Source organism: Lactuca saligna, chromosome 9, assembly GCF_052625555.1.
Source record: "Lactuca saligna cultivar CGN05327 chromosome 9, ASM5262555v1, whole genome shotgun sequence".
NCBI classification, from domain to species: domain Eukaryota; kingdom Viridiplantae; phylum Streptophyta; class Magnoliopsida; order Asterales; family Asteraceae; genus Lactuca; species Lactuca saligna.
Genome location: NC_136425.1, coordinates 85,423,501 through 85,442,496, shown reverse-complemented (window position 1 = coordinate 85,442,496; position 18,996 = coordinate 85,423,501). Strand labels below are relative to the sequence as shown.

The 18,996-nt window shown below is 32.6% G+C and overlaps 1 protein-coding gene across 1 annotated transcript; it reads right to left on the bottom strand.

Moving 5' to 3' along the window:
• Positions 1-448: 448 nt before the first annotated feature.
• On the bottom strand, positions 449-5,501 carry LOC145016553 (putative disease resistance protein At5g66900). The gene is made up of 6 exons (XM_078974832.1): positions 4,667-5,501; positions 4,210-4,589; positions 3,771-4,138; positions 3,622-3,641; positions 1,513-1,692; positions 449-1,426 (listed from the first exon to the last, which is right to left on the bottom strand). The coding sequence occupies exons 1-6, from the start codon at positions 5,259-5,261 to the stop codon at positions 594-596; spliced, it is 2,376 nt and encodes a 791-aa protein (XP_078830958.1). The 5' UTR covers positions 5,262-5,501; the 3' UTR covers positions 449-593.
• Between the last annotated feature and the right edge of the window lie 13,495 nt (positions 5,502-18,996).

The window sequence follows — 18,996 nt, the reverse complement described above, 5'->3', positions numbered from 1 at the left end:
GTGCATCATCAACATAGAATAAATGCAACAAAAGCAAGTCACTTCTAGGCATGCAAATCCCACATAATATACCTATCTCTTTGGCAGCCTTAAGAGCTACATTAAAACCCTCCATAGCAATAATAAAGAAGAATGGAGATAGAGAGTCTCCTTGTCTAAGAACACCGTAAAGTAATGAATTGAGTTCCTCTGGTTCTCACTATTACTTATCCTACCCTCTAGAGTAATTAATGTAATTTTGTTTGAGTCGACCACCATCATTCAAGAATCACATTCTCATATCTTCTTAAACAAAAAATGAATTTGATTGCTACTATAAATTTACTCTATTTATTTAGCAAACAAGAAATAGCAAACACAACTAATAGCACAATACCAATATTGGGTATCTGATAAATTAAACATAGGTTCACAAACTATAATAGATGTAAGATCAAGAAAATTTACATACCCTAAAAGTTCGATAGATATTGAAGACAACCAACATAAGAATTAAGGATGCCATACTAATGTTCAACATGATAAGGTAAATCACAATAGATTATAGCAAATAAGGTGAATAGTTGATTATCATCCTTGAACATAAAACCTCATTAAACATGCATATCTCTTTCGATGATCTTCAAAAGGGTAGCAAGTGTATCTTCTTCCACCACTTGTACTTTCACTTTTGTGAATTCTGTCCATAGCACCTTTATTTCAAGATCACAAACAACTTCCAGTGAGTTTAAATCATTGATCGACAATGGAATCTCATGCAGCTTCGTGCAACCTCTCATATGAATCATCCGTAGACCACTTAAATAACCGATATCCTCCGGCAACTTCTTCAGACTCAAACAGTCAGTTAGATCAAGATCCCTTAATTTCTGCATGCTTCCCATCGATTCAGGCAATTCTATAAGATTCAAGCATGATGCAAGCCGCAAAACTTCCAAATTGGTTAGGTTCCTAAATCCTTCGGTAAGTGAACTCAATTCATGGCAATTAGTGATGCTGAGTTTTCTAAGGCCGATTAGATTGCAAAACATTGAAGGAAATGTGAGTAAATCATCGCAAGAGTCTATATCGATCTCTGAAAGGGTTGATGTTAACTTGTTGGGCATGAATTCATTGAAACCGTTGCCTATTCTGCACATGATCAATGATAGTTTCCTCAAGTTTGTTAATTCTAGGATTGGTGTGCAAATTGAAGATACCGAAACATGTTGTAATCGAATTGTAGTTAGACATGATAAAGATTGTGGCGATGGGAAGTTTTGAAGGTCTGAGAAGTGATATCCATAGTTTGTGATGATTAGAACCTTTAGTTTCTTCATGCTTTGCATGAATTGTGGTAAGTGGTATACTTTTGACATGAAGTTCAACACAAAAACTTTAACTTTAGGGGCTCGAATGTCGTTCCATTTAAAAGAAAACGTTTCATCTGTCATCATCACATAATAGGGTTAGAATGATGGAAAAAATGTGTTTCTAACTATTGAGTAGATGTCATCTTTGGGGTAAACAAACCTGTGGAAATGGACAGTATACATGCATTGATAGTATGTGGCAATTGGGGAAGGTCTTCTCCATTTGCATTTATGATTAACCTCTCTCTATGCTCTATTGGCTCTTGGTTACTCAAACGAATTCCTAGGGTTCTCAATAAATCATGTTGTATGACGGCTATCTCCTCTAGTCGTTGGCAATCTTAGGTGAATTTATCCTGCAATCAAATGAAAAGGGTAGGATCAAATAAGAGTTTATTCAAATTTAGCGAACCAATAATTTTTTTCTTTATCTACAATTGAATTCAGAAGCCAAGAGGGTGTTTGGGATTGCTTTTAAAACAACTTTTGACTTTTTCAAAAAGTTAAAAAAGAGCCAAAAGATGTTTGGATAATAAAAAAGATCTTTTAAAATAACTTTTTGTGAGGAAAAAGTTAGTTTTTGAAAGGGAAAATGACTTATTAAGGTAATTAACTTTTCGGTATGTTCACATCTAGGTAACTATCTTTTTTCTTGTATACATCTAGGTAACAAACTTGTTGGACGTATTCACATATGACCATTATGACTTGCTATAGCATGTTAAATCCTAGATGTGAACATTTTCAACAAGTTCGTTACTAGGATGTGTACAAAAAAAATAGTTATCCAAATATGAACAAAACGAAAAGTAAAATTAAATTACAAAAATGGTCCTTATGGTTTGGGAGAATTTGTGTTTTTGATCCTTAACTTATTTTTTAACTGGTTCCACTGTTTATTTTTGTTATGCATTTGGTCCCTGTCTTACCTAAAAAGACTATCATGCCTTTATAAATTTATTTTCTAATTAATTTTCTTATTTACGTATTTATTTTTTATATATTTAAAAAAATTAATAGACTCCACATATTTGTATCTCCTCACCATAAACCTTAAACCACATTTGAGAAATTTAATTCGGATGGTCCCTACTGTTTATTTTTGTTGCGCGTTTGGTCCCCATCTTACTTAATATTACTATTATGTCCTTATTAATTTATTTTTTAATTAATTTTCTTATTTATGTTTATATTTTTTATATATTAAAAAAATTAATAAACTCCACATATCTGTATCTCCTCATCGTAAACTTGAAACCACGTTTGAGAAATTTAATTTGGGTCTTACCGGTCACCAGCCCATCTCTCATCTTCCCAAACTTCTATTTCTTTTTCATCTTTAGTAACATCGACGTCTTCACTATCCTTCTTTTTTTGGTACTTCAACTCTGGCGAACCACCACTATAACCTAATGTCTCTTCATCTTTAGTGGTTGTTGTGGTGTTGATTCGATGGAGTTGAAGGACCGAAAAAAGAAGAGATGATGAAGACGTCGATATCACTAAAGATGGAAAATAAATAGAAGTTGAGGAGGATGAGAGATAGAATGGTGATGAGATACAGATATGCGGGGTCTACTAATTTTTGTTAAATATATAAAGAATAAATACATAAATAAAAAATTTATTAAAAAAATTAATAAAGGCACAATAATCTTTTTAGGTAAGACAGCGACCAAGCCCGTAACAAAATTAAACAATAGGGATCACCCGAATTAAAAAAAAAAATTAATAAAAAAATAAACAGTAAGGATCATCCAAGAAGATACAAATATGTGGTGTCTTAATTTTTTTTAAATATGTAAAAAATAAATACATAAATAAGAAAATTAATTAAAAAATAAATTAATAAGGACATAATAGTCTTTTTAAATAAGACAGGGATCAAATGCGTAACAAAAATAAACAGTAGGGACCATTCAAGTTAAAAAAATAAGTTAGGGACTAAAAACACAAATTCCCCCAAACCACAGGGACCATTCGTGTAATTTACTTTTATTTTTCGTTTTGTTATATTTGAGTAACCATTTTTTTTGTACACATCTAGGTAACCAACTTGTTGAAAGCGTTTATATCTAGGATTTAACCTGCTATAGCAGATCATAATGGTCATATGTGAACACTTCCAACAAGTTTGTTACCTAGATATGTACAAAAAAAAGATAGTTACTTACATTTGAATATCGAAAAGTTAATTACTTTATTAAATCATTTTCCCTTTTTGAAAAGTCACAAATTCTATCTTTTTGTAACTTTTGGAACTTTTAACTTGAAAAGTTGCGTATTACCCTAAAAACAAAAACAAAAACAAACACATTTTAAAAATTTTCTTTTAAAAAAAATCACTAGTCAAAAAGTCCTTTTACAAAAATGACTTTTACCCTTAAAAAAGTAATCCCAAACACCCCCAAAGTATACCTTAAGATAGTTGCAAGGTTTCGGTAGGAGAGCTCTAAGAGGCGTTCTAAGGTAGTAGATCCGTCTTCCTCATGGTTGTATAAATGAACCCACATGTCCATAAGCATTGTAGCCGATATCCTCTTATCTTCAGGAAATAACCCCAAATCCAAGTAACATTTCTTCATTTCAGATTCTTTTTCAAGTGCATCTAAACTTCGTGCTAGACAATGTTCTATAGACTGATGCAAATCCAAAATAGATTGCTGCCCATCAGACAGTTTTTTCAACATGACACGCCAACTTACAACGGGTTTCCCCTTCAGCAAACCACCAATGACACTAAGGGTTAACGGATGTTTCTTGCTATACTTCAGTGACTTGAGCAACTACATAAAAATTACATTGGTTAGCAGAAAAGTAGCTTTTTTTTTTCGCAAGGATAAAGGGTTCAGTCTACCTTGTCAACAAGATCATCTGGTATATCTTCATTTTGATGTTCTGAAACTGCATAGTAACTAAACAGCTTGGCTGCATCATGGTCATTCAGAAGTTGCAATTCATATGTATTAAATTGTGTAAATATGGTCCTAGATGTAGCCAGAATCTTGTATTTATGAAACTTGAATTTGAAGCTGTTAATAATGGAAGCATCCCATACATCATCAAGTACTAATAGTATTTCGGATTCATTTCCATTCAAAAAGCTTCCCCATTTATTGATTGCATCAGCATCATTAATAAAATCGGCTTCCTTGTTCCCAAGTAAATCTTTTATGACGATTTGTAAATTGGGTCTCTCTGAGATAGTAACGAAGTAGACGTTTTTATCGAACTTTGCTGTTCAAATGAGAAAACTGTAATCAATTAGGGAAAGATCTGGTAGAAAAGGATGAGAGGAATATGAATATGAATACCTTGAATATCGGGATCATGGCAGAGCGTTTTTACCAAAGTAGTCTTCCCACAGCCTCCTGGAGCGGAAACAACTACAACTGAACATTCATCACCGACTGAATCTTTGAGGACCATCTCCTTCAATTTCCTAACTTGATCTTCGAATCCTATCACAGAATCATTCAGCAATGGAACCCCAGAAGACGAACGACTTGAATCCCCTTTCGTTATACTTTCTTGCAGATCTCCTATTCGATTAAGAATCACCAACGGAACAACAATCTGGAAGAATTTCAGCATCGATACATTTAGCTTATCCAATTTGACCGCGTGAGTGTATATTTCGAACCATCTGACATGATTGCATTTCAGAATTAGGGCTTCTGCGCCCACTATCTGAGTAATGAACAGACCATGTTCATGTTTCAGCCGATCCGATACCTTAGTTTGATTCTGGAGGTTTTCAATCATAGGCCTGATTGTCGTGATGGTTTCTTGTATTTGAGTGAGCTCAGAGCGAAACTGCGAGGATTTCCTTAATACGTGTATGATGACATCTGATAGTTTAGAAACAGCGGCTCCTAGCCCAGCTCCCAAAAGTAATACACCAGCCATTGATGAACTTGAAGAAGTTGAATTTGTGTAGTGCTAATGAACTTTGAAACAGAAATTAGTGAACTTTGAAACTGAAATGTGAACGGAGAAATGATAATGCGTTCCCGATGGTAGTCGAGTGAGAATTGAAGATGATCTATAAAGGTCGAATTGGCAAACAAACAGGGAGGAAGCTTCGCTAGTTTTGCTGAAGTTTACTACAAACATATTCCTGGAGGTACTGGGGTCGCGTGTGATAGGATCCCACTCACAAGTAATTTTAAAATTAGGATGACTCTATATATGACCAATCAATCACTCACCAATATATATATATATATATATATATATATATATATATATATATATATATATATATATATATATATATATATATGTTCAGGTTAATTTGAAACCATTCTAATTTTGTAAGACCGTGAGACCAAATCTAAAAATAATTTTAAAATACAAAATAAATTGAAAAATCCAAAAATTCTTTTTTTAAATATTATTTTCGGAACTTGAATTAACTAAAAAAAATATAAAAAAAATTCCGTTTTTTTTTTTAAAAATACGTGAAATATTCTAAATAAAATATTACACTGACATATTCTAAAAAATAATTTTAAAATGCAAAATAAATGGAAAAATCTAAAAATTCTTTTTTTAAATATTATTTTCGGAACTTGAATTAACTAAAAAAAAATTAAAAAAATTCTATTTTTTTTTTAAAATACGTGAATTATTCTAAATAGAATATTACACTGTACATATTCTAAAAATAATTTTAAAATGCAAAATAAATGGAAAAATAAAAAAAAATGTTTTTTTAAATATTATTTTCGGAACATGAATTAACTAAAAAAAATAAAAAATAAATAAAAAAATGCGTCTCACGGTCTCACAAAATATAGGTGGTCTCAAATGAACCTAACTATATATATATATATATATATATATATATATATATATATATATATATATATATATATATATATATATATATATATATATATATATATATATATATATATATATATATATATATTAGGGTAAATTACAAGGATGGTCCCTATGGTTTAGGGTAATCTGCGAGTTTGGTCCCTAACAACTTTTTTTAACTCGGACCATCCCTATTTTATATTTTTGTTGCACGTTTAGTCCCTATCTGACCTAAAAAGACTATTATACCCTTATTAATTTCTTTTCTAATTAATTTATAATTTATTTAATATTTATATTATTAAATAAAAAACTTTACCCCCTCTAAACCTCATTCGACCCCAGAAACTTCTTTCTTTTCCCCTTTTCTTATCCTTCCCGTTTTTCAATCTCACGATCTATTCCCATTCTTCCAAATCCAGATCAACGATGCTCCCAAATTAAGATCGGCGATGCGTCCCTCCATATCGAGATACAAGATGCCGAAAATTGAACGCTAGATCTGCCCCTCTGATGGTTTACTACTTTGTCACCGGGAGCTATACCATAAACCAAACCCAGCCTCTCGTTTCTCTCTTCTCTCACCGGAACCCTAATCGCCGGTATTCCAATCATTCCGACGAATAGAAAACCTGACACCGCTCTTGAATCTTGACCTTGCATTCTCAAACCCCGACCCATATTTTGATTTTTTCCGGACGAATATAAACTTAACACGATTAGGCAGTCAATTAGTGTTTCTCCCTTCTTTATGATTACAATGAACATTCAAGATCAATTTTAATTGTTTGATTTATTGTTTGTTAAATGGAGTTGCATCCATTTTTCCTTCAATCAGTTAGTTTGCCTCCTCTGGGATTGTTCTGGTAATTTTCTGAAATTGATTTCATCTAGTTGATTTCAGCAATTTTAGCAATTTCAGTAATTTTTTGGTTGTTTTGATTTTTCTAGATTTCATTTCATCATGTATTCTTGCCGCCGGAGGTGTGGTTGTTGTCGGAGGTAATGATGGTTGTCGGAGGTGGTGTTAGTTGTCTTGTTTTGGTGGTAGTTCCGATGACTGAACATAACGAAAGAGGGGAGGTCAAAAGGGGAGAAGGGTTCGGTGTTCTTGAATCATGCCAATATTTATTTGGTTAATATGTTTTCCCCATTTAATTAATAAATTGTTTAATGAACTAAAAATTTAAAAAAGATAAAAGAAATCTATAAGGGTAAATTAGTCTTTTTAGAAAGGACAGGGACCAAGCGTGCAACCAAAATATAAAATAAGGATGGTCCGAGTTAAAAAAAGTTGTTAGGGACCAAACTCGCAGATTACCCTAAACCATAGGGACCATCCGTGTAATTTACCCTATATATTATCTTATAAAGAAAGCTAACTATTTCTATTTCTAAAAAGATTATAATATTAATATTTTTTTTAAACGTTCTAATTATTATTTTTAATAGTACAACTAGGCTTTACTAAATAATATTAAAGTTAATGTTTGAATACTAAAATGTAGGGAAATCTGCCTCCCTTATCTCAGATTTTGACCCATTCTTCAAAAATTTGCATTGGCCATCCCTCATATCTCGGCTATAACATTGATGATCAACTTTGTCTGCACTACAAATACTCTTTAGAAACCCTAGAAGCATAAGCACTAGACGGTGCTACTTCCATCACCACCCAAGGACAGAAGATGTAAACGACAACCACCACGCTTTACCACCAATGCCTCTCTTTCTCTTTCTCTCTCTCTCTCTCTCTCTCTCTCTCTCTCTCTCTCTCTCTCTCTCTCTCTCTCTCTCTCTCTCTCTCTCTCTCTACGTACATATATCGCCCACCATCATTCATTCTTAGTCTTTTCTTTTGATCGATGTTAGGTTAGATTTTTCTCATGCGTCTGGAACTAATCAGATGTTTTGCAAGATTTGAAGACTGAGGCGATGAAGTACATGAATCTCGATGCCTTTAACAATTGTATACGAATTATTTCTTGAAGATCGATGATTGAAGCATTTCCTAAAAAGTATTGGTGACCTCCTTTCGCCTATGTCTCAACATCGAGTATTCAAGTTGAAATTTTCAAGATTCAAGGCTCAAATTTCACATGGCATATCAAAGGGGCCCAAATTTGCTTATGGTTTATGTATGATAGTGCAACTGTCAAGAACATGCCCATCTCCAGCTAGGAAGGTAACCTTGTAACATGTGTTAGCTTGGGGTTTTGATTAAATTAATTGTTGTTTGTGGATTGATTGTTAGTTTCAAATTTACTGACTTTATTTGGTATAAAACTTCCATAATAATAAGGCCTTAAAGGTAGGGATAAATGCAAGAACTAACAATATATTCATTTTTTTTTTCTCTCTTCAGTAGTTCAAATTTTTCATGACTATGAAAAGGAAAATGATAGTCATCTGGTGAATATGACATTTATAGGCCAATTTTGGATAGGTTATAGGTTTCATAAAGAATGAAAGTGATCAGAAACATACCATATGCAGCAGAAGACATACACTAAGGAGAAGAATATTAACATTGCTATGGGTGTTTGAATCAATACTGGAATGAACAGGATCAACAATGGGTTTCAGAATGTGCCCTTTGGTAGATGCAAGGTGAAAAGGTTATATTTGGGGGGTAATACAATCATTTTACATGCATTTAAAGTTATTTTAATGATGTTTCTGAGAAAAGCCAAAAATGTCCGAGAATGTTGAAATCGGGACCACATTTGCAAAAAGATTTTCATGGACTTGATCAAAAAAATACACTTAAACAAAGGGACCAAAACTGTAATTTCGTCTTTTATTTATTTTTATTATATTATTTTTTTTCTTATTAAATTTTCACTTCCAGCATGACTACAATTTGCTAATCCTAATGACAAGCAACACAGGTGTTCATGGATGAAATGGTAGGAATACTGAATACATGATCCTTTTTTATTAGTTAGAGTGAACTTATTTTGTTTGTTCAATCATGATCCACCATTGTTAACATAAAATATTTAAAATTCATTTTTTTCTTCTAATTATTTAAACATATTAATGAGTATGTATGTTTTTATAAAAGACAAGTTACAAGGTTAGGCATGTAAAAGTTGGTTTTTTTTTTCTTTTTTTTTTTTTTTTTGTAGAATTTGTACAAAATATCAATATTTTTTTGTAAATCGTGAGACTATCCAAGACAATGTTTATGTTGGTAGTTTAGCAATAAACACAGTTGTACATATACTTTTTCGAATTGATTGTTTTTGCATCAATTTTGTTTTCTGCTACACATTCTTTGGAATATGATATCTCCTCAAAAAGAAAATAAATGTCGAAAGGAAACTATTTGCTAAGTTTTAAAGATTTATTTTCATATAGAAATGATATGATATTATTGTGTGTTTGTGGGTTTTTTAATGTATTTGTTTTTGATGAATGTGTTGTGTGTCAGTTTGCTCCTATTTCCAATTTGTAAATATCGAAAGGAAACCCTTTGTTTGTTTGTTTGTTTTTATTTAATTATTTATTATTATTATAGCATCGAATTTTTTTGTTTCTTTTTGTTATTTGAGTATCCTTAGGAAATGTACAACGACTTCACCCATACCAAGTCAATTTGCTTGGAATTGTAACCAGTTATATTAGATTCGAATATTTTAGAATCCGTTCTAGGTACCTCTTTAAACACGTGATAGAATTTCGTAAAAGGTAGTTGTTTTTTTACTTTTGTTGTATCATTAATGTCAGAATTTATATCCACCATAATATTCGGTTATACATTGGAGCTCTATGTTATTTGATTATTTATAAATGTTAGGTGCTTTTTTATTGATAAGATAAGGGGAAAGGTTGATCCATCCAATATATGATTATCACATTTGGATATATAAATTAATCGATCATCGTGTATTTTATTGAGATTTCTCAAAAGTATTAGATAATTCATGATCTAACCAAAATATATTACTTTTTAAAATTGAATTTAAATATCAAATAGCGTTGGCATTGTAATTGTTAACGATTCTATAAAGCGAAAAATTAGAACTGTCCCAATCGGTTCCAAACTTTAGGTACCGGAACAGTAACCAAAGTTATCGGTTTTAGTGTCGGAACTGGGGTTACAGAGTGGTTCTGGTTCATCCCTAAACATACTTATATTTTGAAACCAAAAATATTTTTGTCTAAACAAAAAACAACATATGTATTGCAATGGTTACAACTATTCGTTGTTACAAAACCCACCGATAACAATATAAATGTGTCCAAATGACAAACACATAATGTTGATGTTGGACAATTTACATATTTGCCCCTGGTGTACCTGCATAGTAACTAGTTTATGAGTTTTAATTGTGGCATGGTGTTAGAAATAAAACTGGCAGCTTGTTGGGTAGGTCTTGTGCATTAGTGCTTTGCTGCATTGTGAAAGTTGATTTATTCACCATTATGCCCTTGGTCTATTTCTTTTTTTCAAATAGAAGATGGTGTAATTCCCCTGAATGAATGGTGGTTTTAACCTGACTTTATAACGAAAGTTTCTGTCTCAGACTATTAAAAATAAATAATAAAAATAAAGTCAAAATTAGCCGACGAAGTCTAAACGAAAGTTGTAGAGTGTAGTCTCACCTTCGCGTGGATATAAAGAACGTCGAAAACGAAGTTCGTATGAAGAAGATATGAATTTCCGAAGTTTATTAAATAATTTGTATTTAAATTTAATTGAAAAATCCGGTATTATCCGAGGACGAGTCATCGAACTCATCCGAAGTACGCCCCGCGTACTCGTGTACGCCCCGCATACACCGAGGATGTCGACACTCGCATCAAGTGGCTTCGGATGACAAACGCAGTGACGATTTCGGACCTGTACGCCCCGCGTACAGGCGTACGCCCCGCGTACTCCGAGGCTCCAGCCTCCTATAAATAGGATGCGAGGGCAGCCGACTCAATTGCTATTTTTCTCTCTTCTCTCTCCCGTTTTACCTCGATTTGCGTGCCAGAAGTACCCCGAAGCCCCGGTAATATTCCCGATCCCCGAAGCAAGTCCCGAGGCCCCGAAGATCCCGAGAAGTGTGATTCCCAAGCCGAAGCTCTGCCCGCGAGGAGTCCGGTTTTTGTAGAGATCTTCCAGATCTGCTGAGAAATACTACTCCTACGAGCCGTAGTGCTGTCCGATCATCTTCTGATCAAGTGAGTGTATACTACCTTTCATAAACACGATAATAATACAAGTATGGTTTAAGTGTATTGAGTATATTGTTGTTTATATGTGTGAGTGTGTAGTTACTTTCTTCTAACGCATAAATATGAAGTATTTGTTATAAAACACATGCTATGGTTTTATATATATTGTTGTTTATTTGAGATGAGTGTGGAATGGATGTTTTATATAGTTTTTAAATGGGTTAAACTGTATAAGTATTTATATCTATAAATATGTTGGGTAGAATATGGGTAGATGAGATAGTTGGTATGTGACAAAATGATGAGGTATGAAAGATGATTAAGAATGATATTGGCAGATGCACAAATTAGAGAATGTCATAATGCTAGCAGATGCGCTTAAGCATAGTATTAGTAGATGCACCAAAGAGAGAATGACATAATACTAGTAGATGCACTTAAGTATAGTATTGGTAGATGAACCTGAAAGAGCATGCCATAATGCTAGCAGATGCGCTTAGGAATAATATTGGCAGATGTGCCTAGTAGTGAATGACGTAATCCTGGCAGAGGCGCTTAAAGGATAATGTTGGCAGATGCGGCTTATGTAGCAATGGAAGTTTGTGCTAATTCCTTAGGTCAATCCTTAGGAATGAATGAATGACGGGTAGTTGAATTCCTAGGGTAAAAATCCTAAGAATTAAAGAAGATAATAGGGATGGGTAATTGAGTTGATTGTTTAATGGTTGAATATAATAATTATATTATTGTGGGTTGAAAACCCTATATGCTCACCAGGCTCCCAAGTCTGACCCACTCAGTTTTCTTTGTATCACAGGTATTAATACGAAGACATATATCACAGAGAGATTTAAAGGAGATATAAATCAATTGTGTAATTAAATGTAAGTTCTATTTATGTTTATATGTCTGTACCGGAACATGACATCCCGAGGTTTTATTATTAAATGAAAATACATTCTCTTTGAGAAATGTTTTGATAAGTTATTATCTTATCTTGTTTTGGGAACAAATTCCGCAAACATTTTCTTTAAAAGATTACTCTGATTTTATAAAACAAAGCATAAACAAATCGGTCTTTTCTGGCCGTAAAATTTATATTTTTCATTTTTTAAATTGCTAAAATACACAAATTAATTTAATTTATATTTTTATGCATATTTATATTTTATTTGTTTTTTCTCCCTCAAAAACACACATATTTATATTTTATTTTTATGCATAGAGGAACTCGACGAGTCCGAGCGCGATCCGTGTCGCGGTTTAAGTGACTGACTCGACGAGTCGGGGAGACTGACTCGGTGAGTCTGGTCTGGGTTGAGAAAGCCCTAATTACGGGACTTGTACCCTATTTAAGCATCTCATTCTCCTTATATCAACCTCATTTGTAGCCCCCATTGCCCAGAAGCTATTCCACGAAACCCTAGTGCCCTCTTTGAGTGTGTGAGCCATTGTTGAAGAGTTGGAGTGTTCTTGAAGCCTAGAAGGAGAAGAAGGAGTTAAGGGTTCAAGAGGAAGGTTGTGGATCCAGAAGATTCATCTCTTTAGCTGCTCATTTTGGTAATCAAGTTCCTGCCTTGCCTTGTTAATTGTTGGATCATTTCATGTCCCTTTTTATGAGATTTTGGACCATGTATGATACATCTCGGGTTTGGACGTCCCCAAGCTGAATCCATTCAGCTCCAGTTGTGTCTTCGCTTAGAGAGTCATAAAGTATCAGCCTTGAGAGTGTAGGTGATGCATGGTTGTCGTAAACCCTAGTTTGTGGTGTGTTTAGCCTAGATCTCCTTAGATACACGTAAAGGTTGCAACTTTACGTGGGGAATGGGCTTTGGGAGAGTGGATCTACAGTTTGGAGTCCCTGCATGACTCAAAAGCCTCTGAATGAATGAAGGATTGAATAGACTCGGCGAGTCCTTCGAGTGGACTCGACGAGTAGTATGAAGATTGGGAGGAACTTGACAAGTTGGATGAACAACTCGGCGAGTCTGTTGAAGTTTGCCTTGGACTCGGCGAGCTAGGTCGCAAAACCCCGAACCCTTCGAGTTAAGACTCGAATCACTGAGTCGAGTGGAGACTCCGTGAGTTGGACAGGACAGGACTCAGAAATCGATAGACTTGACGAGTCATGGGTTGACTCGACGAGTTGATTCGCGAATGGAAGAACTCTGAGCATATGAACTCGGCGAGTCAATAGGCAGACTCGACGAGTAGGGTTGACCTGGAAGGTTGACTTTGACCAAGGTTGACTTAGTCGACTTTCGGAGGATAGTTTGACTAAGTGTTATATTGGTAATGATAGCATGGGGAGCTAGTGGGGTTGTAGTTCAGAAGAGTTGTCGGGCAGCAGCAGAGGGCTTCAGCAAGGTCAGCAAGTGCAGGTGAGTTTCCCTTGTGTGAATGGGTCTAAGGCCACAATGTCGACCCATGTAGTTTTGAGTAGAAGACCCGGGGGTTAGCCCTAGGCATAGTATGCTAGTTTGATATTCAGGACGAGGTCCAATGATAGCGGGCGGGTGCCTAAGGAATAGTTTATGTGATAGTTTATACTTGTTGTCTGTGTGATACATGTATGTGCCTGGTAGGGAGGTGAGTATGGGCGAGGTCCTGTATCTCACCAATAGAAGAGTGTGGACGGTTTTCCACATCTCATTAATAGCAGAGTAGGGCTGAGGCCCAAGTTAGGGAAAGAGTAAGTGTGGGTTGGGCCCGTATCTCACCATCAGTAGGGGCGTGGACGGGGTTCCATGACTCATCAGTAGCAGGTCAAGGGCGAGGCCCAAGATAGGCGAGGCCTCAGGACATGGTTTATTAGTATATGTTAGCTTATGTGTTGTTATATGCTTATGTGCTATTATATGTTAACGGGAGGGGCCCAATGATAGGCGAGGCCTAAGTTAAACAAATCTGTATCCGAGCGGGGCTCGAAGCCAGGCAAGGCCTGCAGCGGCGGGGCCGTTGTAGCGGGCGAGGCCCGAGGTAGGGGGCAAGGCCCAGAATAGCGGGTGTGGCCCAGTATGTGCAGTATGTGGTTATGCATGGTATGTGGTTGGTTGGGGAACTCACTAAGCTTCGTGCTTACGGTTTTCAGTTTGGGTTTCAGGTACTTCCGGTAGCGGAGGGAAGAGCTCGGGGTGATCGCATGACACACACCATAGATTAGTCAGCCTGTGATGTGTTACTCTGATAATGAACGTGTATTTTGGAAATTAATACTCTGATTATGTTATGGATTGATAATTATATATTAAGTAATGTTATATAAAAGAAATTTTTAGTCTTAAATTTTTGGGTCGTTACAAAAGGACTTCTTATATAGTGTGGTTACATTAGGATTACACCATGTAATGCATAATGTGCATGACTTTCCACATTCCTGATGATCCATGGGTTTTAACCTCCATGGAGTATCCATGGGTCACTACATGGGATAAGCCCAACATAAGGAATCACAGATCATTAGCCCACATTATAAGAATGAATGATTTACACAATCAATCCCTATATATTTAATTAGTCTCTTTTGATCACAAAATTAATTCCAAATTAGTTATTGATCACTGCTAATTAAATAATATAATTTCATATTAATATATTATAACTTATAATATATTTAAAAATCATACATATCCTCTTCTTAAAAGTCCAAATTGTTCTGGTGAAGTACAAACCAAATGAACTATGCTAAATCGGATCAAGTACATACCAAATATAGTTATAGACTTAGACACTTTATCTATATATATATATATATATATATATATATATATATATATATATATATAGTACAAACCAAATGAATTATGCTAAATCGGATCAAGTATATATCAAATATAGTTATAGACTTAGACACTTTATCTAAATATAATATATATATATATATATATATATATATATATATATATATATATATATATATATATATATATATATATATATATATATAGGGTTAGGTTCATGTGAGACGGCCTAATTTTGTGAGACCGTGAGACGCATTTTTTTTTTTATTATTTTTAGTGAATTCATGTTACGAAAATAATATTTAAAAAAGAATTTTTGCATTTTAAAATTATTTTTTAGAATATGTACAGTGTAATATTCCATTAGAATATTTCACGTATTTTTATTAAAAAAAAAACGGTTTTTTTTTAATTTTTTTTAGTTAATTCAAGTTCCGAAAATAATATTTAAAAATAGAACTTTTAGATTTTTCCATTTATTTTGCATTTTAAAATTATTTTTTAGAATATGTAGTGTAATATTCTATTAGAATATTTCACGTATTTTTTTAAAAAAAACCGGATTTTTATTTATTTATTTATTTATTTTAGTTAATTCAAGTTCCAAAAATAATATTTAAAAAAGAATTTTTGGATTTTTCCATTTATTTTGCATTTTAAAATTAGTTTTAGATTTGGTTTCACGGTCTCACAAAATTAGAATGATCTCAAATGAACCTGAACATATATATATATATATATATATATATATATATATATATAGGTAAACGTTCAAATGAGAACCATAAAAAGTTAAGAACCACTTTTTTACCTTATAACTTAAATCATCACACATGAAAACTTTTCTCTCATCTCTCTCTTTCTCTCTCTCCCTCTCTCTCTCTCTCTCTCTCTCTCTCTCTCTCTCTTCCTCTCTTACCTCCTACCGCTGCCAACGACCATCACCATCAACGGCACCACCATCGGCACCGTCGCCGTCGCCGGAATACAACGATCTTCATATCTGGAGCCGGCGTCTTCAGATCTGAAGCATTCACCTTCAGATATGGTGCATTTGCCTTCAGATCTAAAACCCCCGACTTCAGATCTGCCATTACCACCGAGGGTCACCTTCTTCCACCTCCATCTATCTCACCAGCACCGACTATCGCCTTCCATCAGCGGCTTTGTTTTGCTGGAATACCTAGAGAAACACTACACTCTATTTTGAAGTTTGAATATGCTTCTTCTCCATATCTCTAACGTTTCAGACCTGATGAAGCATGAGAAAAAAATCTTCGATCTGCTTTGTCGGAATAACATATGTAACGGAGTATGAAGCTCTTTGGCGAAATGTTTGTCGGATTTGTACCAGATTTGTTATGTGTCGTCTCCTTCTCATCTATAACTCATTTTCGTCTCTGTCTCTCTTATCTCTGGTCAAAATACCATCAAATCGACATCAGATCTGATGTGTTTGTCCATTTTCAGGTTAGATCTGGTGTGTTTATGGTGTTTACATTGATGGTTCTTACAAAAGGAAGTTCTGAAAAATAATAATAATAATAATAATAATAATAATAATAATAATAATAATAATAATAATAATAATAGTAATAATAATAATAATAATAATAATAATAATAATAATAATAATAATAATAATAATAATAATAATAATAATAATAATAATAATAAAAAGATGCACACAAGGTGTTTGATGAAATGCTTCAATAAAATTTGGTAAGTTATTAAGCTGTAAATTTAGTTATGAATGCATATTTTTTTGTATATTAAACTATGAAGTTTGTGCATTTAGCTGTGATATTTGTGTTTAAAACTGTGAATTGAATGTATTAAGGTGTGAATTTGTTGTTTAAACTGTAAATTGATTATATTAAGCTGTGAGTTTTCTATATTTAACTATGAATTAATTGTATTAAACTGTGAATTGATTGTATTAAAATTTTTAAGTTGATAATATGCTTTTGAATACATACTTTTTTTGTATTAAATAGTGAATTTTCTGTATTTACCTATGAATTAAAAGTTTTAAGTTGATAATATGTCTTTCTACTTGTATCTGTTGTAGATCTATATGATATAGTTTTTTTTTGTTTGTTTTTTTTCTTTAAAGTGTGAACTTGATGTTTTAACCTTTTATTTGTCGTATAGTTTTGTTAATCTTAGTTTTAACTGCTATTAAGTTGTGAATGTATAATTTTTTTGAATTAAACTTTGAATTCATTATAGTAGTTTGTGAATTTTCTATATTAAATTGTGTATTAATTGTAATAAGTGTTTTAAGTTGATAATATAGATGTCAATACTACTTTTGTGTATTAAAATGTGAATTTAGTGTACTAAGTTGTTATTTTTGTGTTTTAAACTGTTAATTGATTGCATTAAGCTTTAAGTTTTCTTTTTAAACTACGAATTGACTGCATTAAACTATGAATTTTCTGTTTGAACCGTAAATTGACTAGATTAAGCTGTGAATTATGTGTATGAAACTATGAAGTTACTTGTATTAAACTATGAATTCTGTGTATAAACTTTAAATTGACTATATAAATAGTGTTAAGTTGAAAATATGGTTGTGGATGCATACTTTTTGTGTAATAAAATTTGAATTTTGTGTACTAAACTAAGATTTTTGTGTTTTAAACTGTAAATTGACTACATTAAACTGTGTATTTTCTTTTTAGACTATGAACTGACTATATTAAGCTGTGAATTTTGTGTATTAAATTATGATTGATTATATTAAGATGTGAATGAATTGACATTAAGTTGTAATTATTTTATAATTTTTTTGTTTGGTTTTGAAATAATGTCAATTTTATTAACAGCTTAATATATTAAATTCACAATTTAATATATGAATGATTTATGTATAAATTTTTTTGTTATTTTTTTCTAAATATATTTATTTTTTGTGAATGTAGTATTTAAGTTATTAATGCATGACTTTGTTTACAAATCTGATTTAGAAAAAAAAATAATGGTTGCGATACTGGTACAAGTGGTTGGTGGCAGCATGTGGTGGTGGTAGTAGTAGAGTTTGAATTTTTGATTTCTTTGAATTTGTGAATTGTTATAAAATGGGTTGTATTAAATTGTGAATTTTATAAATTAAACTACAAATGAACTGTATAAACTTGTAATTTATATAAATTGTGTATTCAAACATGAGAGCATATAAGAATGAAAATATTATACTGCAAAAATTACAATTTTGCCCTTTTTGTATCGAAAAGATAAAAAAAAAATAGGATTTTCACATGTTTAATAAAAATATCATGTAAATATTTACTAATTAATGAGGTTCTTAGAGTTCTTAATATTATGTGATTCTACCACTCTTTTTATATATATATATATATATATATATATATATATATATATATATATATATATATATATATATATATATATATATATATATATTAAATGTTTGTGTACTCCATAATTTAAAATTTTATATAAACGACGGGTACGATATAGTACATCCTTTATATTTTGTATGAAGTATTGACAACTTTTTTGGACAATTTTGACGGCCTACTTTGGCGCAATCATCTCACAGCCGGAGGTCTAGTGAACCTTTCGGCTTTTACTCTCTAATGGGAAAAAGCTCGGGTTACTATCTACCTTAACTCCATTTTGAATGAGATTGAAGTATTCTTATAATGATGCGTATACATAGAATTTACCCAGAAAAAAAATAAAAATAAATAGCAATTAAGGACTTACCGCGTAATCGATTTTGCGTTCCAACTATTCTTGTATTGCTTTAACGAACCAGCAGTCGGTTTATAAGATTCAAAATTTGCTCTATCAAAGATCAAGTCTATTATAACCCTATTTGCAAAATTGCATCAATGTAATTTGATTTATCGACTAATTCTTACCAAAACACAAAG